Here is a 24,628-nt window from a genome sequence, read left to right on the forward strand (position 1 = left end):
GAAAAATCGTGAAACTATAACTTTAATTAATAATGGAATTGAAACAAGCGACAAGTTAGAGGTCAGCGAAATATTCAATGACTTTTTTTCTAACATTGGGCAAAATTTGGCGAACAATATTCCTACATCAGTAACAAACCCGGAAAGAAATTTACGATGGATTCGAGAGTCAGTGTTCCTCCGACCCTCCTCAGAAAATGAAGTTATTCTGTTGATTAACAATTTAAATACTAAAAAAAAGTAACGGCCCGGACAACATACCAGCGTCACTACTGAAAAATAATGTTTTAGAATTTGCAAAAATTTTGTCTCAAATTTTTAATTTAATCTTGCAAACGGGAGATTATCCGGACTGTCTCAAAATTGCTAAAGTTGTGCCGATTTTTAAAGCAGGAGAGTCTTGGGATTGTAACAATTACAGACCGATCTCTACCCTGTCAGTTTTTAATAAAATTTTGGAGAAAATGTTAGTAACTAGATTAACAAATTTTTTAAATATTCACGAAGTCTTATATAAATTTCAGTACGGGTTCCGACAGGGTTCCAGCACGCAAACGGCAATTATTGAATTAGTTGATGACGTTATCGATGCAATTGACTCAGGGAAATTTATGGGTGGCCTTTTTTTAGATTTGAAAAAAAGCATTCGATACTTTAAATCATGAAATTTTGTTGAGGAAACTTGAATGTTATGGAATAAGAGGTGTTGCAAATACAGTAATTAAAAGTTATTTAACCAACAGAAAACAATTTGTCCAAATTGAAGATAAGCGTAGTAGTCTAGCTCCCATCAATGTTGGTGTCCCACAAGGCAGTAATATTGGACCTTTGCTATTTCTCTTATTCATCAATGATTTACCCAGACTCAACTTGAATGGTAAAGCTAGACTTTTCGCAGACGATACTGCTCTTTTCTACCCCAACAAAGACATTCACAGTATTATCACTTTAATGGAGAAAGATTTACAAACTTTAAATCAATATTTTAATGCAAATTTGTTGTCCTTAAATCCCTCGAAAACTAAATATATGATTTTCAGGTCCATCAGGAGACTTGAGCCAGAGCATGATGATCCTAGACTTGGACCCACTGTTATAGAAAAAGTAAATTGTTTTAAGTATCTGGGCATACAATTGGATCCCATTTTGTCCTGGATCAATCACATTAAAGTGGTAGAAAAACGTGTTTCGTCCTACTTAGGCATTCTGTGGAGGGTAAGATTGTTCGTTCCGAGGAAAATTCTCTTAAAATATTATTTCGCCTATATCCATTCACAATTAAATTATCTAATTTCGGTGTGGGGACGTACTGCAAGCTCTCACCTAGTAAAATTACAAACACTGCAAAACCGTTGTTTAAAAATAATTTTCAACAAACCTTTGTTATATTCAACTTTAACTTTGTATTCGGATGCATGTCACTCAGTTTTACCATTAACCAATCTCTGTGACATCCAAACTACGCTGTTTGTTCATGATGTTATTAATAACCCAAAATTCCATCATACAATTCAGTTAATAACTACAAATAGCTCCCGCAGCACTCGTCAGAGGAACAACCTTCAACGCATTAGAGCACATACAACACGAGGTCAAAATAGATTAAGTTTCATAGGACCTACACTTTATAATCTGCTGCCAGATAATCTAAAGTTATTAGAAAACCGCTCCATCTTTAATGCTAGAATCAAACAACATTATAAACAAAAATTAAACGAAACTTTCAACTAATCGTCATTTAATTTTATTAACCCGTCAATAGCGTTAACAAATCATTACATTGTTGTGGTTCCCTTAAAAGGAAGTAGCTTCCACTGGGATACCATCCTAAAAGTTAATAGTAGTTAAACTACCGCACATCCTAGTAAAGTCAGCTCATTTTTTTTTATTACATTGCTTTATTATCATTTTGAATTCGAGCTGAAATTAGTTTGCGTCCATAACCAGGGGGCTCTGGAATAATGAGCTTTTTGGTGTGGGGGATTGTGGTGGGCCATAATTTAAAAAAAAAAAAAAAAAAAAAAAAAAAAAAAAAAAAAAAAAAAAAAAAAAAAATCAAATTTTAAATGAAATAATTGCTAGATAGCGATGACCCAACTGTGACTCATTCTGTCTATAAAAACTCTACTATGTCCTGTTCCGCCTGTTACGCTAAAATTCACTGCTCTTGCGACAACACTCTTAACGAGAACCAAATCAACCTTTACCCATTCACCCCTTTAACAACTGTTCAAAAGAAATATATTCTGATATATAAACACCATCCTTCACAACAACAACAAATTCTATCGGATACAAATCCAAGCCTCAAATTTTATCAAGAACTCTAGAATCGTTATCGAATCAACAGTTTCGCATATACCCGAGAACAATCTCATAGTTTAAATATTTACAGAGACATTATCAATCGAACTCGTGAGCCGCTACATAACTGAACACCTTCCGTATCAACAGATGCAGGGACGGTCAATTCCATTCGTACACGGCTACAAAACTGAAAATTTAAATCTGAACTTAACCTGTTTACCATCGTTAACAACAACAACAGAAACAATTAAATCTCCATTTGTGAACAGCTAGATAACTGAACACGTTACCTGTGAACATCTCTTATGTTTGTTCACCACCTATAACAATAGTTACAGGGACAATTCCACTTCCATTCGTGAACAGCTAAACAACTGAACACTTAACCCGTGAACATCTCTTGTGTTTGTTCACCACCTATAACAGTAGTCATAGGGACAATTCCACTTCCATTCGTGAACAGCTAGACAACTGAACACTTAACCCGTGAACATCTCTTATGTTTGTTCACCACCTATAACAACAGTTACAGGGACAGTACAACTTCCATTCGTGAACAGCTAGACAACTGAACACTTAACCCGTGAACATCTCTTATGTTTGTTCACCACCTATAACAACAGTTACAGGGACAGTACAACTTCCATTCGTGAACAGCTAGACAACTGAACAATTAACCTGTAAACACTTATTTCATCAATACCTACAACAATAGTTGCAAGAACAATTTATTAGGAAAAAAAAAACAAAATAAACCATCATTTACCCATGAACAATCTCTATGTTTACCACCTGTAAAAATCACAATTTACCTCTTTCTTTTTTTTACCTAGATAATAAAAACTTTACCCGTGAACATTATTTTGTTCACCACCTGTAAAAACAGGGACATTAATTTGTGAACAACATTTTGTTCGCCACCTGTAAAAACAGGGACATTTCACCCGTGAACAGCCTTTTGTTCACCACCTGTAACAACAGGGACATTTCACCCGTGAACAACCTCTTGTTCACCACCTGTAAAAACAGGGACATTTTACCTGTGAACAACCTCTTGTTCACCACCTGTAAAAACAGGAACATTTTACCCGTGAACAACCTTTTGTCCACCACCTGTAACAACAGGGACATTTCACCCGTGAACAACCTTTTGTTCACCACCTGTAACAACAGGAACATTTCATCTGAAAACAACCCCTTGTTTACTTCTTGCATTGACATCTGTTGGAATCTGAAATATGTTAAGGTATATTAGTTTTTTTTTTAATACACAAAAGTAGTTCTCGAAGCATCAACTAAAAAATGATTTAAGTTAATTGTAGGTCCTCCAATCAGCTCAACTTTACACAATTTAAATTCATTTTGTACTATTGAAGAATACAACTCAATGATGTAGCTACGCAACTTGTCTTATTATCTCTTCGTCACATAATTATTTTTTTTTAACTCAAAAGTTGATAAATAATCCTTCAATTTAAATTATGAATTTAAACTTGTCTTACGTCATATTGTTGAAATTCTTTGTCAAAACCGTTTGGAAACTTAACATCAAATACATTACTACATTTCAAACTTATCCTACGTCATACGAACGAAGTCCTACGTCAACATTATTTGACTTATCGTTTTATTTTGGATCACTAAACGCACCCATGTTTTGTTTGACATTTTGCCTTTCTCAACCGACGATCAAACGGTCGAAAGAAGACGACCAACAACTCCTCACAGTATCTCTCCTCCTCCTTCCCTGAGTGCACTCACACTCATTTGAAAACAAAAAAAAAACATCTTCAAACAATGGCCTGCTTAGCCCTATATTCTATCACACCAAAAAAAAAAATCACTGTTACCTGTGCTTCATCCTCGTCGCCAGTTTTGTGGAGTCTCGGCGTACGGAGGCAGCTCGATAGCTGCCGGTCATCCTCCCAACCGCCCTCTGACCCGGTGTCCGTTGCCGATCCTCCGCCGGTTGCTCCGGATCGTCTCCCAGCGCCTCTCGAACCACTCGCGTCACTCTCCCCGACCAGACTGACCTTCTCGCTCCTCTCCATTCTCGCGCCTACCGTCGTTCCTCTCACACTGTCACACTTGTTGTGCCAAAGGGCGGAACACTCGGAAAGCGTTAGACCCTACAGTTAGGTCGTTAGCTCAATCCAGGTGTTGAAGTCGTCTCCCTGGGTCCTGCCTCGGTAGAGTCGCTGGTAGGCAGTTGGACTAACAATCCAAAGGTCGTCAGTTCGAATCCCGGGTTGGATGGAAGCTAAGGTGTAAAAAGAGGTTTGCAATTGACTCAACAATCAAGCCTTCGGACACCTAATTTCGAGTAGGACTCTTGAAAATCGAGAACGCCAAGGCAATGCTGTAGAGCGAATAAATTTAGTTTGATAGTGAGATTACAGCAGATTTTTTTAACTGCATTGTTGAAACTTGCATCTTTGTTGAATTGTATATATGTAGTAATATTATTAATTGTTCCGCCAACCAAGCACATAAGTTCATAAATCAATGTCATCGAGAGCCATCCAATTTAAAAGTTGCTCTCCGGCAGTAATTGATTTCCACTCTCCCAAAAACTGCTTTGCTCAACCGCTCGAATGTGAAAGTTTTAATTAAAATTGCATCCATATTCCACTCGTCGCCGCAACAGCAGCAGCGTGTTCATTGAGTGCTTTCGAATAGCGATCATAATTTGCTCTGATAGCTCTCTTTTCCCGCACACACACAAGTGCAACCGAGTAGCAATTGCAATTGCATTAGCCAAAATCTACGACCGACACGACCGACTCGTTGCATGGCCCCCGGGAAGTGACTTTTGACTTCTAATGGCCAACGTGATGGGCACTCGTGGAGGAAGGAGGGGAGGTGGGGTTTCAGATGACACTTGCCATGTTGTACAAGTAGCATTTTACCGCCAAAGTTAGCACCCTTCTTCTCCTACTCCTCTTCCAAGCAAACCCATTTTTGTCAAGACAAGAAGCAAAGTGAACCTTCCGCCCTTGGAGGGGTTGCCTACGTGCAGGCGCAAGACCAGTGCAAATGGAGGTGCTGCCCTCTGCTGTGTGATTATCGCACTCCGGGCGCATCCACGCGACAACGACATCGTACCGCGCGCTGCTGGAAACAGCTGGTTATCTTTGGGTGGTTCCCCCTTTTACCAGTTTGGATTTGGGAACGGTCGGGGCAGGTCGCAGGAACACCGGAATCGTTTGCTTCCATACTAGCGGTCCAAGCCACCAAGAGATGTCGCGACGTGCGCTCCTTCCGTGTACGCGGTACTTAGAATTAATGGTTACTCATTGTAAGTATTAACTTCAGCGTTTTGGCGTTCCGTTGGGTGGAATTGAACCGTTTAGGTGATTATTTTCTTGTATTGTTATATTATTTGGATATGTTTTCAAACAATGTTAGTTGTTACCAACAAAGCGTTCAGTTAAAAAATGTATTTAATTCGATTCATTTTACGGTGCAAGCTGAAATTAACTAAAGAGCAACTCTCTACGAAATCGGCCGATTTCGACAATTTTTATTTTTTGTATGTTTTTTATTTGGCTCAAACTTTGTGGGGGTCTTCCCTATGACTAAATAGGCTATTTTGTGTCATTGATTCACCCATTCACCCCATTTCCATACAATTTTGGCTGCTGTCAATACACAAATGGTACGTAAATATTCAAACAGCTGTAGCATTTGAGTGAATTTTCTGAGTCGACCTGTATACATGAAGGTGAGTCTACGAAGTTGTTATGAAAAAATCGTTTTTCAAGCAGAGCAGTTCTCTACGGAATCGGTCTTTTTTCTTTAATTTTAATTTTTGTATTTTTTAATCCGGCTGAAACTTTTTTGGTGCCTTCGGTATGCCCAAAGAAGCCATTTTGCATCATAAGTTTGCCCATATAACTTTCCATACAAATTTGGCAGCTGTCCATACAACAATAATATGTGAAAATTCAAAAATCTGTATGTGTATCTATGATTTTTTATGTATTTCCTTGTCAGCACCACTTCAAAATAGTTTTTTTTTTCATTTTTGCTTTAACACATTTCCATTTACAAAATGTGATTTTTCAACGTGTAACGTTACACTTGCAAGTGTAGTAGTGAAAAAGATGTTCCGCCGAATAATGAAGATGATGATTTTTTTTTTTAAATTCTTTTTGCCGATCTTTCGTGCGCGAGAGAGGAGAGCAAACTCCCTTCGTATTTTTTTTTCTCTTGATGAACATCTAATGATTTTTTTTGATGATGATTATTCCATCGTTGGATGTGACTATTTTCAACAAAAAATAATGTCTAAAAATGGCTAAAGCTTGAAAACGGTACATTTTATTAAAATTTCATTATAGTACTTTTTGATTGCAAATTCAATTTCACATCGAAATATAAAGTTGAATAATTTTTCCGACCGATATTGCGGTTTAAAAAAATAGTATTGATTTAAAAATTCATAACTCGATCAAATTTTTTTTGTATATTCTGTAAATATCTGAAAAGTAGAGTTTTTTGTAGACCAACTTTTGTAACAAAAAGTGATATTGAAAATCACCATGTAATTTTGTTTTCATACAACTTTGCCCAAGACACCAACTCGATAAAAAAAATCCTTCAAAAGATACAGATTTTTGGATTTTCATTTATCATTTTGCCTTCCTCACTGAGGTAAGGCTATAATCCTGCTCTAAAAATGAACTTTTTATTAAAAGCTCGAAGACCCACCTTCATATATACATATCGACTCAGAATCGAAAACTGAACAAATGTCTGTGTGTGTGTGTATGTGTGTGTGTGTGTATGTGTGTGTGTTTGTATGTATGTATGTGTTCAAAAATCTTGCCAAGTTTTCTCAGCACTGGCTGAACCGATTTTGATCGAACCAGTTGCATTCGACTTGGTTTAGGGTCCCATACATCGCTATTGAATTGTTTGAAGTTTCGATAAGTAGTTCAAAAGTTATGTATAAAAATGTGTTTTCACATATATCCGGATCTCAATTATATGCAAGTAAAAGATGTCCGGATCCATCATCCAACCCATCGTTGGTTAGGTAATCAAAAGACCTTTCCAACGAGTCTACAACATCGAAGATCTGGTAACCCTGTCTCGAGTTATGACCACTTAAGTGATATTTATGTACTTTTCTCAAGCCGGATCTCACTTAAATGTATGTAAACTATGTCCGGATCCATCATCCGACCTATTGTTGGTTAGGTAATCAATAGACCTTTCCAACGAGTCCACAACATTGTAGATCTGGCAACCCTGTCTCGAGTTATGACCACTTAAGTGATATTTATGTACCTTTTTGAAGCCGGATCTCACTCAAATGTATGCAAACGATGTCCGGAACCATCATCCGACCCATCGTTGGTTAGGTAATCAAGAGGCTTTTCCAACTAGTCCACATAATTGAAAATCTGGCAACCCTGTCTCGAGTTATGACAACTTAAGTTATATCTGTGTACTTATTTTTCTGGACCTAAAAAAATAGCTGAAATATGTGTCCAAACCACTTATATTACCCATTGTTGGTAAAAAGTGAGGAAGGCATCAACCACATAGGTGGATTAAGTTAGTTTTTGTATAAACAGCTGCCAAGTTTGTATGCAAAATTATATGGACAAACTAATGAGGCAAAACGGATTCTTTGGGTATACCGAAAGCACCAAAAAAGTTTCAGCCGGATTAAAATAATACAAAAAATAAAATTAAAATTAAAAAAAGACCGATTTTGAAGAGAATTGCTCAAATGGCGTGAAATATTCTTCAGATTCAATGTTAGTACCTTAAAATACTAAAAAATTTACAAAGGTATTTCAAAAAATACTCAAATAGTTATCAAACTGCAAAAATTTTTGTAAAAAATTTCACTTGATTCAAATATTCAATGTCATATTTTCGAGTTTTAAGGGTAAATTCACAATCTTACAAAAGATATTTTTTTCAAAGGCTAATTTATCATAATTCCCAATACGGGTGTCAAATGACCAAAATATTATTCAATTTTCACTACATTAGTGTCTCCAGTGTCAAATGGTAACCAAATCAACAAAATTCCTTATATTCTTATAAAATTCACATACATGCATAATTTGCACAAACATGCATAATTTGGATAAAACCATATCAAAATTTAGCAAAATTCTGTGAATAAATCACAGTATTAGCATTTTTTAGTGTGAAAGACTTATTTTCATACTAAATACCGCAATCTTATTTCATAAAATTGATAGAAAAAAAATTACATCGTTTGATACACACATTGCAAGTTATGAAAATATGTATGAGCATTTTACGAAAAATGGCATTTTGTGACAAGTTGAGAATATATATTTTTTGACATTAACTTTGACAAATCATTGCATCGGCCTTATTTACAAAAATACAATTTGGTTTTGATTAAAATGAAATGTTCAATGCTGTTAAAGGCAATTTCAGTAGAAGTTTGTAAACTGAATTACTTTTGTAAGCAAGACAAGTTGAAATTCATACGGCCACTGTGAATTATTATTTCAAGTTTACGCTTCTTGGGTTCAAAGAGTTTTTGAAAAGATTATATTAAACAGCATTTGACACATTCCGCCGTGACGGTGCAACGCTTTGACTTTTCTTTTTTCAGTACTTCGGCTGTAACTCAAAAATTACATTGAAAAGGTACATATGTTATTACAGATTCGGAAAGTACATTAAATTTCCTATAAGAAACAATGTTGAAACATTATTTTTTGCAATTCCGTCGTGAAACTACTTACTTTTCCTGTCATTCTTGAACAACGAAACAGCCTACTTTTCTGTACCAAAAATAACAGAATCGAATAGCAACACTTTTCAAAATAAATGCTGAAAAGTTCTACTTTTCAGCACTCAAATGGGTGCTGAAAAATTAAACTTTTCAGCACTTGTTTCGAAAAGTAACACTTTTCAGAATTTTTTTGATTTAAACGATATATTGACAAAATACATGAAAATTTGACATAAAATTTCACTCAGTGTGTGTTTTTTGGAATTGCAAAAAATGTTGTATGGAACTCGTTGCAAAACTTGATTTTTTCAGCACTCTTCGTATTTATCCAACTCGGTGAACCTCGTTGGATAAATGTACGACTCGTGCTGAAAAAATCCTCTTTTTGCAACTTGTAGCATAAACTACTATTAAGCGAATATTCTATTTTTGAGAGGGAGATATGTAGCGTAACGTTGCAACGCGTGACTTTATCTCAATCCAGACCCAATTCATGTTTCGCCATTAACTGTTAAACGGCAAATTTGGAGTTCTTCTTCCATTTTTAGTGTAAAATTGGCCAACAAATCGAATGCAATCATTAGTTTTTCGAAAAAAATAAACCTCGATTTTTGAAGACCGCTTACATTTCGTGACGTTGCAACGCTCTGTTTTTGAATACAGGGTTTTTCGTTGCGTTGCAACGTCACGAAATTATAGTTTCAAAATAAATCATAGTTTTTGTTAGGCTGAACAACTGTAGGTGAAGATTTGATTAAAAGACATTAATAGACAGTACAAGGACATGTGAATTGATTGGCCTGCCCATGTTAGACCCCCCTCCCCTCCCCCTCCCCTCCCCCTCCCCCTATTCTGCTTTCACAGTTGCAGTACGATTTACGAAGTTTTCCAAAGGGTTTTCAAAATATTTTTTTTGTATTATTCCATTATCACGAAGGAAACCCCCCCCCCTCTCCCGTCCTGTATCCATATAACGGGACGTCCATGCATTACGTAACGGCGTAATATCAAGGAGGAGGGAGGAGGGTTCGAGGATTTATACAAAAAAAGTGTATCGGAAATGTATTTCCAGGGGGTGGAGGGGGTCTAAAAATATAAATGTTTTGTTACGTAGTGCAAGAACGCTCCCTTAATAGTTTAATGGTTTTGGGCAACTTACAAAACACGTGGAAGTTTTAGAGGGGAGGTGAGGAGCTTCAAGTTTTCATGAGGGCTTATTTTGAATTTACAAATAAAGTGCCCATATCGTTTGTTCATGGCCCCTAAGGGGTGATCTGCAAACAACGTAACTTATTTTGTTGACTTTTATGCTTTTTAAATTAAATTTGAGTAAATAATATAACTGTTTAACTGCGCAACATAACATTTTTAATTGTGAACAACAAAACGTTGCATACAACTTATTTAAGTAAGGGTTCGTCCAACAACAGAGTGACAAAAGTTTGTGAAAAAACAATCGAATCACGTTTTTTTTATTGTTTAATGAATTTCACTGTAATTTGACTTACATAAGGGTGTGGGATAAAAAAAATCATTGCGTTGTATTAGAATGAACCCTCACGTAAATCAGTTTATCATAAAAGGGCCATCCAGTAACCACGTGATTACTTTTTTGAAAGTTTTAGAATTTTTCCCCCTTGTGAACATCGGTCTATTTTGATTTGTTCAACAAGTTTCATAAAATACTTTTTTTCGAGTTGCATCAAACTTAAATGACGGAATTTGTGAATGACCCATGTACAATTCTTCTGTAAATATGCTCGGAAACATTATATAACAAATATATAATATTTAGTACCCTTTTATCTTCAACAACCAAATACGCATACACCTTTTTTGCCATGTTTTTGCCAAATTTCGTGACGTTGCAACGCAAACTTAAACCTGTTGTAACTTTGGATCTAGACCACCAATTTAGTCGCTCTAGGTTGCATTTGAAAGCTCTTTCCAAGTACAAAGAGCATCCGAAATATCAAAATGATTGAATGTTTAGTTTTCTGTTGGCATAAACAACTGTCCCTTTTTCGTGACGTTGCAACGCAATATAATGGTAAACTTACACTAGTTTGAAAAAATACTTAACTTAAGATAAACCGCAAACCCATGACATTTCCATTTAGTACAACTAAAAACCTACAAAATGCAATCAAAAGAATATTTTTTGGATTTTATTTCGCTGAAAACCAGGAGTTTTTAGAAAAATGTTTTAAAACGATGATTTTATTACGAATTGATGCATAACCTAACCAACTTGTACAAAATGATATTCAAATGATCAATTAATGAAAACCATGATTTTTGAAGCTTCAAGTAGTCTAGAATCGAGGAAAAATATCCAAATAGCTCATACACGCTTTTCAAAATTTCATCCTTAGGTGTACATTGCCGGAGAATGTGTCATTTACATTTAGCTTCAAAGTATTTCCAGTATTTAAATAAAAGAGATAAAAAGGATTACATTCTAAGGAAACAGCATGGAATTCCTTCAATCACCTTATATTGGCATTTCAGCATTTTGCTGGTCAAAAAAAGCTTCAAAAAGGTGATGTCGACTAAACAGAGTAATAAATAGCTCCACCGGTAGTTGAAAAGCACCCAAGCTCAATAGTTTTGCGAAAAAAAATTTTTTTGTAGAGAAATTGGACCTCAGCTATTCAAAAACCTTTATGTAATTTGAAACAATTTTGCAAAAAAAAAAACCTTTTTTAAAATACGGCGCCTTGCCTAAAACTGATTTAAAAACGCGAGTCAGGGAATACTTAGCAAACTTCTGATCAACTTAATTAGATTTCTGAACTCGTCAGTTTGCTTTCTCGTCTGCAACTTCTTTAAAACTGCTTTTGAAAACACGAGTCGTTTAATCAATATGGCGGACGTTTCCGTATCCCCTTAAATATGTAGTATTAATAATCACTGATTATCGACAAATAGGATGAAATTAGGACCAAATCCTTAACCTTTCAATCATAAGAGAAATTTCCCTGGTTGATTTTTTCTGAATTGGCCAATAATTGTTTTTTTTTTCTAATATGTCCAAAGTCCATAAACCGTACAGTTCCGCAAGGAAAACCGAGCTTGGTTTCCGTTTTTCACACCGCGTGCCAGCCAGCTTTTCGTGGCGGGTTTGGAGAGTGGGATATTTCACCACTGCTGCAAACGGTGACGGTACTTCACATAATTTAATGTTACGCCAGCCAGCCACGGTCTAGTTTTTTGCCGACGTGGCTCCGACCACGTGGCCAGCCAGTGAGATGACAGGGTGGTGGTGGCGGTGGTACTCGTAATCGAGTTTTGAGCTCCCGCAGCTGCTGCTACCACTACTGGTACAGTGAACTAGTTCTGGTTGGACGATTTAAAGGGGGTATCGGATTGGAAATTTGCGAATACCCCTGCGAATGTCCCCTGCAGGACCGAGGATCAGCAGAACGCACTCCGGACTCTCCACGGTTGGAACGCAGCACGACCCGAGCAGGGGTAAATAACACGGGAATACCAAATTTTGGTATTACTTGGGCAAATAACAGCGACCAAAATGTGCCCTTGGTTGCCCAGTAATAGATGGTAAAATACCATTAAATCAAACCAAAGTCTTGTATGTGGAAGGGCACAACAATACCAAACCACGTTATTCCAAAGGTAAAATAATACCACAAAATAGAACCATTTCAATACTAAGTTGAGGTCTTCTGGATTTTTGAAATTTGCTTGAATATCAAAACTTGGTATTGCCATGGTTTTATTTTTAGGTATTCCCGCGCCCTTGGAAAATCATATTTTGGTATTTCTGTGGTCTTCCACATACATGATTTTGGTATGATTTCATGGTATTTTACCATCTATTACTGGGCCATCTATATTATATATATTATATATACCATCTATATTTGTGGGTATACCACACAAATTTTTTAAATCATCTTTAACATTTTTGGGTTTCAAGTAATTTTAGCGCAAAATTAATTATCTCGTCAAAAATTTTAAAAAATTTCCCATAGTTTCAGAGAAAATTGATGAAACCTTTCAATACCAAAATAATACCAAAATGTGCCATCATGACTTAGAAAATTTTCCACAATTTCAAGTCATTTTTGTAGGGGGTATATCAAAAATGTTAAAAGTTAAGTTTGAAATTTCCGGTTTTCAATGTAAGCATTCGTTTTGACACATCATTTTAGTGCAAAATTCATTATTTTGTCAAAATTGGTCAAAATTTTCCCATAGTTTCCGAGGAATTTGATAAATTACTGTAATACCAAAAGAATACCAAAATGTGGTGTTCGATCATTGACAAATTCTGCAATTTCGCAATATCAAAACAATACCTTAAATTGGTATGATACCACATTTTGCTCTTGCATAATCCTTAAGACAAATTTTAAAGGGACCAGAAATACCAAATTGTATTGATACCAGAGAAAGGTATTATTACGCATTTCCCTTATTATTTACCCATGCTCAGGGAGATGTCCTAATGAGTGGTTCTGGTCGTGGCTGGTGGGATGCTGGAAGGAAGGTGGCTTCTCAATTCATTTGCCACTAAGCTGGAGAGTGCTGCTTGTTCTACGGAATGGCTCTCTCCCGTCGTTAATTTTTACGCCGCCGCAGGGAGGGGATGTTAATAACGGTTAAGTAATAATTAGAAACCACCGCGGAAACTGGTTAATTTCGAAACGATGATAGTGGTTCTGCGGAATTATTTTGCTAATGTAGAGTAGACACTTGGAATGATGTGGAATGCAAAGGTCCAAACGTTTCAAAGGTCAATCTTATGGAATATTTTCTTAGAAAGAAGGCAAAATTGTGTTTAAAGTTTGCCATTAGTAATTGTTATCAAGATAATATAATTATTTTCTAATTGAAATTTTTTTACTTCTTTAAATAAACGTATCAAACGTTTTTTTTCAGAACATTTTGTTTTCTTAAAGATTATGATAACTTTTAGCTTCCTCACTGAATGCATTTAAGCCTTCAATTCAGTCAAAAAATTATCAAAAATTTAAATGTAGCTCTTGGTAGGATTTTATAAGAATTTTCTTTTTAAAATATTTTCAGAAATGGACAATCATAGATACTATTTAAAAAAAATCGGAAACTTAACACTTTAAGTGCCTATATCTTGAAACGGAGCACTTTATCGTGGAAACTGGATGATTTATAAATGGACCCAAACAGAAGTGAAATAATGTTGCAGTTAAATTTATATTTTCCCAAAAAAAAAAACACAATGTATCAAAAATCATAACTCGGCGGCAATTTTTTTGTATAGAGCAATTCCAGCTCAAATCAGGAATTTTTCTGGTACTTTTGTACCCGACCCTCTCCGATTTCAATGAAACTTTGTAGACATGTTATCCTAGGCCTATATAAGACATTTTTGTGTACATGGAGCCAATAGTACTCGAAAATAACATTTGAGAAGGCCGTAAGGTATTTAAATATCTTTGTATTTTGTAATTTAAAAATGTCTGTATCTCGAAGCCGTTGCTTCGTATCAAAAAGTGGTCTAAGACAAACTTGTAGCAAATTGGACGGGCTTTCTGAAAAAAATACACTGAAACAAAAATACACGCCACATCTATGAGATTTTTTGATTATTAAGAGCGAGTCCACGAGCAAAGTATACCCATCTCGCATCGACCTCACCAATCTGCCTGAAATTTTTAGGGGTTGTTTGTACATATAAAAATAGCATCTGGCCAAAATATGAGCACTCTAGGTTAACGGGAAATGGGGCAAATCGGGACACAAAATTTAAAGATTAAAAAACGCCAAAGATTTTAAAAAGGCTATAACTTAGGCAAAAATCAATTATTTTTCAAAATTAAAAATGCATCTGAAAGAGCTAAAAAAATGCAACAAAATGCAGGGTAGAGCATCCTGATTGGTTAAATCTAAAGGGAGTTATTGGCATTTTAGTGAAAAAATAGCATAATTTTCAAACTCAAATAAAAAAGTGTTCCATCCAGATATTAACTCGGTTTGACCTGCAGCGTGTAGGAGACATCTGGGACTACCATCTGAGACTGAGAACGCTTTTGGTAAGGCAGTTTAACATATTAAATAGACACTTTTACTTATTGTGAATTTTTTGGTTGTAAATTTTTGCTCGGGGGACCCCTTAGATCCCATTTTCTGGTGATAATTTTATCATATTCGTGTTTCTGAGACAATTTCACTATAGAAACATGCATAAAAATGTTTATTTTGATCCATTTTAACCCTTTAAAAAATAAAAGTTAAAAAAATATGAAGCTGCTTTTTTTCTGGTGTCATCTAGTATCCATGGAAATGAGCTTGATTTTCAATAAATGTGAATCGAAGATTTTTTTAACTTTTATTTTTTAAAGGTGTGTGTCTCGATTTGTCCCATTTCCCGTTGACCTAGAGTGCTCATATTTTGGCCAGATGCTAGTTTTATATGTACAAACAACCTCTGAAAATTTCAGGCAGATTGGTGGGGTCCAAACGACGTCCCATACAAAGGTCCTGTTCGTGGACTCGCTCTTAAGTCTAAAACTTAAATTTAAAGGTGATGTCACGATTTTTTTTTCGCTCAAAATTTTTGAGGTAATAGCCTAAAATGACTGACAAAAAATGCAGGATGGTATGTCTCTCCTAAAAAAATACAAAAATCATTTACTAAAACTGTTTTTTTGAAAAGTGGTCTGAACTTAAAAATTTTCTAAAACCAGAAGTGGGAATCGATTCTCCAGAAAATTTTACATAAAAGTCTCCATATTGACCATTGTCCTATGTCCAATCCTTAGGAAGATACAGCGGTTTCAAAAATAAAAATGTTGAAAAAACGGGTTTTTTGGTGGTTTTTGGCAATTTATATATGACAGACTTGGTTTTTCAGTCTCGTAAATATTTTGACCGGAAAGCTCGTACAATTTCCCATAAGTTTGCTATTTTTACTGAATGTATTGACATTATGAATGTGAGGAAGGCACCAACCACCTAAAGGTGGATTAAGTAACGTTTTTTTCAGTGTAGTCCTTATCAATACCCACAACTTTGCCGAAAACAACAAATCGATCAAAAAATTCCTTCAAAAGTACAGATTTTTGCATTTTCGTAAATCATTTTTGTACAGACAGCCAAAAAATTTGTATGGAAAATTATATTGACAACTAATGATGCAAAATGGCTTCATTGGGAAGGCACCAAATAAGTTTCAGCCGGATTAAAAAATACAAAAAACATCGAATTACCGAAATCTCAGAGAATTGATCAATTGGAAAGTTAGAAGGGCCTAACAACTGGATTTTTGAAAATTATAACAACATAATTTAAGGAGCATTAAGCAGAGGTGAGGATAACGATGTGTTTAATCCTACACCCAAAATTCCGAGTCGAGAGAATCGTTCCCTCAAAATTTATTGAGGGCTCAGAGCCAAAATCGAGAGAATAATTCTATCAACTCACACCACCATAACAAATGAGTTCATTCGTTAATTGATACAATAAATCTCCAACAAGTGTCATACATCGACATCTAACCACTCCTTAGCCACCAAGCTGTGGTAGCCGAGGCAGTAAAGTCCTTGGGTTAGTATGTCAAAGGTCTACGGTTCGACTCCCGTAGTCGACACTTTTGGTTTTTTTTACGGATGAACTTTTTTTTGCAAATGAACCTCGAGAGGATAATTCTTTCGCCCATCTCGAGCTGTGTTCTCTGTGTCCGTAAATGGTACCACTATTCTTTCGTCTCGAGGCCATTATTCTCTCGGACAACCGCTGCCCAGTTTTGGGTGTATCATCAGTAAAAATACCATCAGTCAAGTCAAGTCAAGTTACAATCTACTATTTTTTTCAAATTTCTTGTCAAACAGGCACACGTGCAATCCAAATTGACCGTCAAAAGTATCAGAGTGTGCCCCATTGTTTGAATCCTAAATGGCGATATTTACCAAGCAAACAAGCAATCCCAAAATAATGTCAACATTCAAGAAGAAGTTCGAAATGATGGTCTCTCATTGTTTCGTCAAATGTCCAACGCCATTAGACTAATGATGCATTCCACTAGAACCCATCTCCATCCCACGATATGACATTCGATGCTTGTGTGCTCTCTTATACTAACTGACATTTTGGTGGTTACGAGAAAATCGATTTTTTAACTTTGAATTACTGTTTCTGGGAAACTATTCGACAAACAATTGTCCTAATAATTTTAATGTATGCTCCTGACATAACTTAAAGACATGGTAAAATATGAAAACTTTTGAAATGCAAAAAAAAAATTTGGCAGAGAAATTACGAAAAAAAATCATGCTGGCAATTAGCACAAGTGTGTCTTGAACAGTGATTTGTATGAGTTAGCACAAACGTGCACAGGGTGAATTTTGCAGTTGAGCTAAAATGCTTCTTCGATTGCAGAGTCGTATATACTTCCAACGTGGCACTTGGTACAAAAGTGCGCAGAGTCATTTTATTGTAAAAATAGTAGTTATTTGTTGTTTCAATGTTTTTTGCGTAGTAACTTAGAATTGTTGCTAGTTAAGGAACATTTTTCTCAACAATACTTTTTTAATAGACTTGTTTATCATTAAATTTATTGTGAAAATTGCAGTTTTAGAGAGCAACAACCGTTAAAAATTGAATTTTATGAAGAAAAACTTAGTGAAGTGTGAGGTTGTATAAATATAAGTATGATTATCCATGAAATAGCTTCAATCAGATCAAGTATGACGAAAACCGAATAGATCTACGCTTACAAACAGAAGAAAATGATTTTGTAAAAACTTTGAGCTAGTTTATTTTATTTCCATCATGTCATACGACCTTTTTAGAAATGCTAGATATCCAGGACACAAACCATAGAACTGTTATGGTAGATTGCAGTTAGAACAAGTGTGTCTCTTGCAATGGATTCTTAGTTTGTATCGATTAGAACAAAAGTGCACCAAAAAAAATCAATGCTTAGTCTTTGAACATGGACGACCCCTACAGTTGTGCTAAGTGTGCACAACTACGTGAATGATGTTGTTACGTGTTTTTTTGGTAGACGACCCCTGCACTTGTTCTAAGTGTGCACAACTACTTGAAGGGTGTTTGAGTTGGATATTTGGGTTAGGCTAAGTGTGTGGTTGGTTAGTGTATGATGTTGTTACGTAATTTTTTGGATTGGACATTCCCTGCAGTTGTGCTAAGTGTGTACAACTACTTAAAATTGGATATTTGAGTTAGGCTAAGTTTGAGATTGGTTAGTGGCTGATTTTGTTACGTAGTTTTTTGGATTGGACGACCCCTGCAGTTGTGCTTAATGTGCACAATTTCTTGAAGGGTTTTTGAGTTGGATATTTGGGTTAGGCTAAGTGTGACATTGGCTAGTGGATGTTATTGTTACGTAGTTTTTTGGATTGGACGATCCCTGCAATTGTGCTAAGTGTGCACAACAAGAGTTCCCAAATGAACCGGTTGGGCTATTGGTTTGGCTTAAACCTTCCTTTGTGGTTCAATTCTGGCTCAGTGAACCATGAACCATTCGTTACACCGTGACATTAGTTACACCGAACATACGTTTCACCGTAAAAATCATTACACCGCATCATTCGTTACACCGTAACATTCATTACACCGTAACATTCATTACACCGTAACATTAATTACACCGTAACATTCGTTACACCGTATCATTCGTTACACCGTAACATTCGTTACACCATATCATTCGTTACACCGTAACATTCGTTACACCATATCATTCGTTACACCGTAACATTCGTTACACCATATCATTCGTTACACCGTAACATTCGTTACACCGTAACATTCGTTACACCGTATCATTCGTTACATCGTAAAATTCGTTACACCGTAACATTCATTATACCGTAGTATGGTCACACCGTAACATTCGTTACACCGTAAAATTCGTAACACCGTAGTATGTATACACCGTATTATTCGTTACACCGTACCATTCGTTACACCGTAACATTTGTTACACCATAACATTCGTTACACCGTAACACCGTAACATTCATTACACCGTAGTATGGTTACACCGTAACATTCGTTACACCGTAACATTCGTTACACCGCAGCATTCGTTACACCGTAACATTCATTACACCGTAACATTCATTACACCGTAACATTTGTTACACCGTATCATTCGTTACACCGTAACATTCGTTACAACGTAACATTCGTTACACCATATCATTCGTCACACCGTAACATTCGTTACACCGTAACATTCGTTACACCGTATCATTCGTTACATCGTAAAATTCGTTACACCGTAACATTCGTTACACCGTAGTATGGTTACACCGTAACATTCATTACACCGTAGTATGGTTACACCGTAACATTTGTTACACCGTAAAATTCGTTACACCGTAGTATGGATACACCGTAACATTCGTTACACCGTACCATTCGTTACACCGTTACATTCATTACACCGTAACACCGTAACATTCATTACACCGTAGTATGGTTACACCGTAGTATGGTTACACCGTAACATTCGTTACACCGTAACATTCGTTACACCGTAACATTCGTTAAACTGAAGTATGGTTACACCGTAACGTTGTTATACCACAACATTCGTTGTATCGTAGCATTCTTTACACCGTGACATTCGTTACACCATAATACACCGCAATTAAAACATTTTTTAAGTCGTTGTTCACACTTAGCACAACTGCAGGGGTCGTCCAATAAAAAAAACTACGTAACAACATCATCCATTCACCAATATCACACTTAGCCTAACTCAAATATCCAATTCAAAAACCCCCCAAGTAGTTGTGCACACTTAGCACAACTGCAGGGGTCAGCCAGTAAAAAAACTACGTAACAATAACATCCACTAATTAATCTCACACTTAGCCTAACCCAAATATCCTATTTAAAACATTTTTAAGTCGTTGTGCACACTTAGAACAACTGCAGGGGTCGTCCAATCCAAAAACTGCGTAACAATAACATCCACCTACCAATGTCACACTTAGGGGTCATCCAATTAAAAAAACTCTGCCACTAAATAATTAATTGACACACTTCGTCTAACTTACAACTTCTTCACGTATCCAAATGTGCACACTTGTGCTAATTGCCTTCCAAAATAGTGCTCCATAATATGCTCAAACTAGTAAGGACACCTGGCATTTTACCATAATATTATAGTGCAATCGTATTTTTATGGATTTGCGTGTTTTCAAAAGGTCAAGCCATGATGAAAAATAAGAGAGCACATCCATGATGCGTTCGAAAATGTCAGTTAGTACAAATGGTTGCAGGGCGATAACTCCGCGTAGGAAACGAATTTTTCAGATCTCTTAGAAGCGTTTTGTAGGGAATTTAATTAGCTAAAAGATGTCATCATTAACTCATTTTGGCCCAAAAGTCAGTTAGTACATCAGAGCACAGAGGCATCGAATATGTCCTCCGTTCGGGTCAAACAGGTCGTCTTCTTGGAAACCATGGTCACCATGGCACCAGCATCCCTCCGTCGAACGACCGGCGCAGCCGGCGATTGATTAAATCAAATACGACACATGTGCACTCATTTGCGCGTTCTCTCTCTTCAAAGAACACCCTTCAATCACTAATTCACCATAAACAACTCATCAAATAAATCTGCGCCTTCTCACCGGCGTCGTCGCTGGGTCATCGCGGCGCACTCCCGGTCAGGACGCAACCAAGTGTAGAGCATATCGACGTCGTCGTGCTATCTTGTCGCACCCGCCATTTTGACGTTCCGAGAAAAACGCGTTTTAATGTTTGACCTTGAATACAAAAAAAAAACGAAAGCACGCAATATAAACAATAACAAACACGTTTTGTTTGGCTGACCATTCTGTGCATTGTCCCGAAGTTTGGTTGAAGTTGGTTGCTGGAGTCCTGAGTTATAATTAAAAATGTTTACGGTAGTCTAACTTGTACGTGCGTCAAACACATCCTGACCTGAAATCCCTTTGCCCTTTGTCGCACTGACATCAATTTTCAGGGAGTGACAAGATAGCACGACAAGATTGATATTACTTTCTTGTGTAAAGTGACAAAAATGAATGGAGTTTTTCGGATTTCGATGAATATCTTAGGATTGAAATCGAATTTTGGGGATCTGTGAAGGTCAAAAGATGAGGCATTGTGAGCTGCACAAAATGGCGTTCTTAACTCAATTTGGCCCAAAATGCACGTACGACAAGTTAGCACGATGGCGACGATATTCTGACGATGAGTTGCATGCAATCCAGCGGATCGTTCTATGGCTGGTGTGTGAAACGGAATGTGGGATTAGACAAGGGGTGGGGGAGGTGGCCGGCAGTTGGTCAGTGGACCAGGGAGCATCAACATCAACTTAATCAGGCACGCTCCGATGGTCAAACTGACGGACGGACCCCCGACCGGACAGGTGAGCACGGTGGGTTGTGAGAAATGATCTATTTGTTTTATTATTTGTTTTAAAACATTTCTTTCTCTTAACTGGAAGTTTAACCATCATGAGAGTTGATCATGTCGACCCAATTTATTAAACTCAACATTTCCAGAACATTAGTCCCACCGGGTTCAAACTACTCCAGATGCAGCTTCTTCTGGCATCTCAAAACGGTTCCATACCATAACCTCCGTCCCTCACAAATGCAACACATGCAGCTGCATACCTCTCAAGTACCGAAAATCTATGGCCATCAACCGAACGACACATCTCCAAGCTCCGGCTCGATGGACACACAATAGTTCTTCCCCATTCTCCCGCGGTGGTATTCCTGGAAAACTAGTCCCACCACCATTAGTAGCGTAGAGCGCAGTCCAACAGCAATAAAATCTCCAGGAATGTCGGACCGTTAATCACCGGGCCATGACCATGTCCATGTCCGTCCGGGCTGTATTTCGAGATATGTGAAGTGGCCTCTTCGACGACGACTGCCGGTTCAATTGAGCGTGTGTTGCGCTGGACGCGGACCGGTGAGTTTCGCGCGGAGTTCATCTTCTCTAATGCTCGTCAGATTAGCGAGAAATCTCGACGACTCGACTAGCGGCGATAAGTGCTTCCCGTGGAAATTGCTGGATTTGGGGCGAATGTTTGGCGAGATTGATTGGAGTGGATGTGAAGCTGCGCTTCTGTTTATGGGAGATTTCTTGGTATATTCGTATTTGGCTGATTAAATAAAGAGCTGCGAAATGTGTTCATTGCTCAAAAATTGCTGTTCGTATTCAGATTGTGTCCCGATTCACCTCAGTTGACGGTAGCTCAAAGTCTAGATTTGAATAACTGACTTATCAAACTAGTCATGTTTTAATCAAGTAGGCCTCTACAAAATTACGACTTGGCATTTGTTTCAAAATTCCTCCTACGCAAGACGAACAAAATCTTTGTCAAATCATGAATCCCGATTTCGTCGAAATTGTCCCTCCCCGTCAGCTACGCCGTAGCCCGGAACGTGGCCAACCTAGTGGACTGCGACCACCCAGCAGAATCACCGCTCCCCAAAGCCGTCTGCGCCCACCCAGCGGCGTCGCTCCGCCTCCGGCCACCGGAATCCGTCCTCCATCGGCGAGCGGACTACGACCTCCTGGAGGACTCCGCCCTCCTTCGACGGTTCGCACGATAGGGGAAGTTGTGCCACCCAAGAAGGTCATTCCACTGCCGGGACCTTCGGGAATGCAGAAGCTGGCAGCCATTCCGAAGCCCGTACGGCCACCTGGTGGCATTCCAAAGCCGGGTCATGCCCGGATTGTGCTACCGGTTGCACGAGCGGCGTCGACTTCCTCACTACTTCCGAAACCTTCGTTTCTGCAAGCTCCAAAAATTAATCTGGCTCCGGTCACGCCGAAACGCCCACCAGGTCATCCAGTACCTCAGGTCCCTCGGACGCCGAAAGCAGTGCCACGACTTGCGCCAAAGACTCCGGTTATGCTGCCTAGAACGGCGGTCAAACAGCGGATCGTCTCCGAAGATCCATCCGCCGAGACGTACAACATCGCCGGTCGTGAGGTAGAGTTCGTAGACTATGAGGACTCCCCACAAAAGGTGGTTCGAAGAGGCGTGGTACCGCGACCCCTACCCATGGACAGTCCCGAAAGCCCGGACAGTCTGTGGAGTTCGTACGTTCCCTGGAAGCCGTCCCAGTTTTTGTTGGACATGGTCCAGAATGTCCCAGATAGTCCTCCCAAGCAGCGGTACGTCTCCGAAGAGAATCCCACGGCAGAGGAAATTCGGCTATTCCACGAAAAAATCCGAGCTGACCTTGAGCGTTCCCGGAAGTTGGTCGCCGACATGCAGGAATTCTACGATCGAAAATCCGCCGATCTGCAAAGGATCAAGGCGATGGTCGAAGAAGAAGACCGTTTGTCTCCGGAACAGAAACAACTGAACCTGGAAGCGTTCCGGGAGCGGTACGGTGTCACGCAGAGTCCCAAAATGCGGCAGCTGCTGGAGGTCACCGGCGAGTGGAACCGGGACATCCTAGAGAGGCGGGAGTTTGAGGAAAGAGTGGCCAAAGCGGGAACATTTGTGCGAAAGGAGCGAATCCGGCGTGTCCCGACGTTGGAATCCGTCCGCGAATCAGAAGAAGGCTCCCCGATGTCGGACGTTCGTCGGCTGCAGATCGAGCAAGCCCGTCAGGAGAAGATCGACGAACACAAGCAGCGAATCCAGGTGCAGCAGGAATACCAACGGTTGATGGAAGACCGCAAGCGAAACATTGCCAGCCGTAGGCCGTACTCCAAGCAGGAACGTGAGGAAATTCGGAAGCGATACCAGGAAGCTCAAGAGTGGACGTACACAGCGCTCACCGAAGAGGAGCTGGACGCCGCCCTCAAGCGAGCAGAAATGCTCGAACTCGAGGAAGAGGGCGTATCAATGCAGGACTCCCCGAAAAAGATCGTCGAAGCACTATTCCCGGATGCGGCTCCCTCAGCAGAAATATCCGGCATCGCTTGCGACGTCCTCATCCCGTCGGAAATCCCCGTCGACAAGATGAACACGATGAACAGCTTGGACCACAGCACAGCTGAAATCGCGCTGAAAGCCAGCTCGATTCCAGCCCCGGCGGAGGACGCCGCCAAAAAGATCCTAGCGGACAGGTAACCTAATCTCAACTCATCATCCCCTACATATAACAATTCCTCTTCTTCCAGCCTCCATCAAATGGCCACCACGGTGATCGAAGCGCGGCCGACGCCGCCCCCGCTGGATCCGCTGTACGAAATCGACCTCAAGCTGGACCGGCCCAAGCGCCAGAACTACATCCAGCTGCAGGGGTCGACCCCGCCCGCCTGGTTCCCGGGCTTTTACGCCGTCTTTCCGGGGGCGCCCGGACTGGTGCAGGCCACCAAGTCGCCCAGCTCAACGCTGCTGACGGCGTGGCGCAAGATGCAGCCGTCGATTGCGGCGGCGATTTAGTGGGGTTTTTTTTTCATGTTTTATGAAATCTTTTGGATAACAATAAATTTTGACAAATCTGATCTAGGGTATATGTTACTATATTGGGCCTAGTACCTAAATTGGGTTAACCAAACTTAATTTTATGGAATTGTGAATTTTACCGAATCTGACAGGAATCTGTCTTCATTTTGGTGGGAAAAACAATTAACATTTTCCTCTTAAATTTGAAA

General features: G+C 38.6%; 2 protein-coding genes across 11 annotated transcripts in view; both read left to right on the forward strand.

Moving 5' to 3' along the window:
- LOC6040147 (ras-specific guanine nucleotide-releasing factor 2) overlaps positions 1 to 24,628 on the forward strand; it is a 373,188-nt gene that overhangs the window by 188,999 nt on the left and 159,561 nt on the right. The window lies entirely within an intron of this gene.
- On the forward strand, positions 22,338 to 24,416 carry LOC119769644 (translation initiation factor IF-2-like). The gene is made up of 2 exons (XM_038262909.1): positions 22,338 to 24,097; positions 24,152 to 24,416. Exons 1-2 carry the CDS (start codon positions 22,395 to 22,397, stop codon positions 24,414 to 24,416), a joined length of 1,968 nt encoding a protein of 655 aa, XP_038118837.1. The 5' UTR covers positions 22,338 to 22,394.

The sequence above is a fragment of the Culex quinquefasciatus genome, chromosome 3 (genome assembly GCF_015732765.1).
Source record: "Culex quinquefasciatus strain JHB chromosome 3, VPISU_Cqui_1.0_pri_paternal, whole genome shotgun sequence".
Taxonomy (NCBI): domain Eukaryota; kingdom Metazoa; phylum Arthropoda; class Insecta; order Diptera; family Culicidae; genus Culex; species Culex quinquefasciatus.

What these genes read in the sequence shown, in the direction of transcription:
- LOC119769644 (XM_038262909.1), top strand. Translation starts at nt 22,395, where the DNA reads ATGAATCCCGATTTCGTCGAAATTGTCCCTCCCCGTCAGCTACGCCGT. An exon ending in AAAAAGATCCTAGCGGACAG is followed by an intron (nt 24,098 to 24,151) that starts GTAACCTAATCT and finishes CTCTTCTTCCAG; the next exon opens with CCTCCATCAAATGGCCACCA.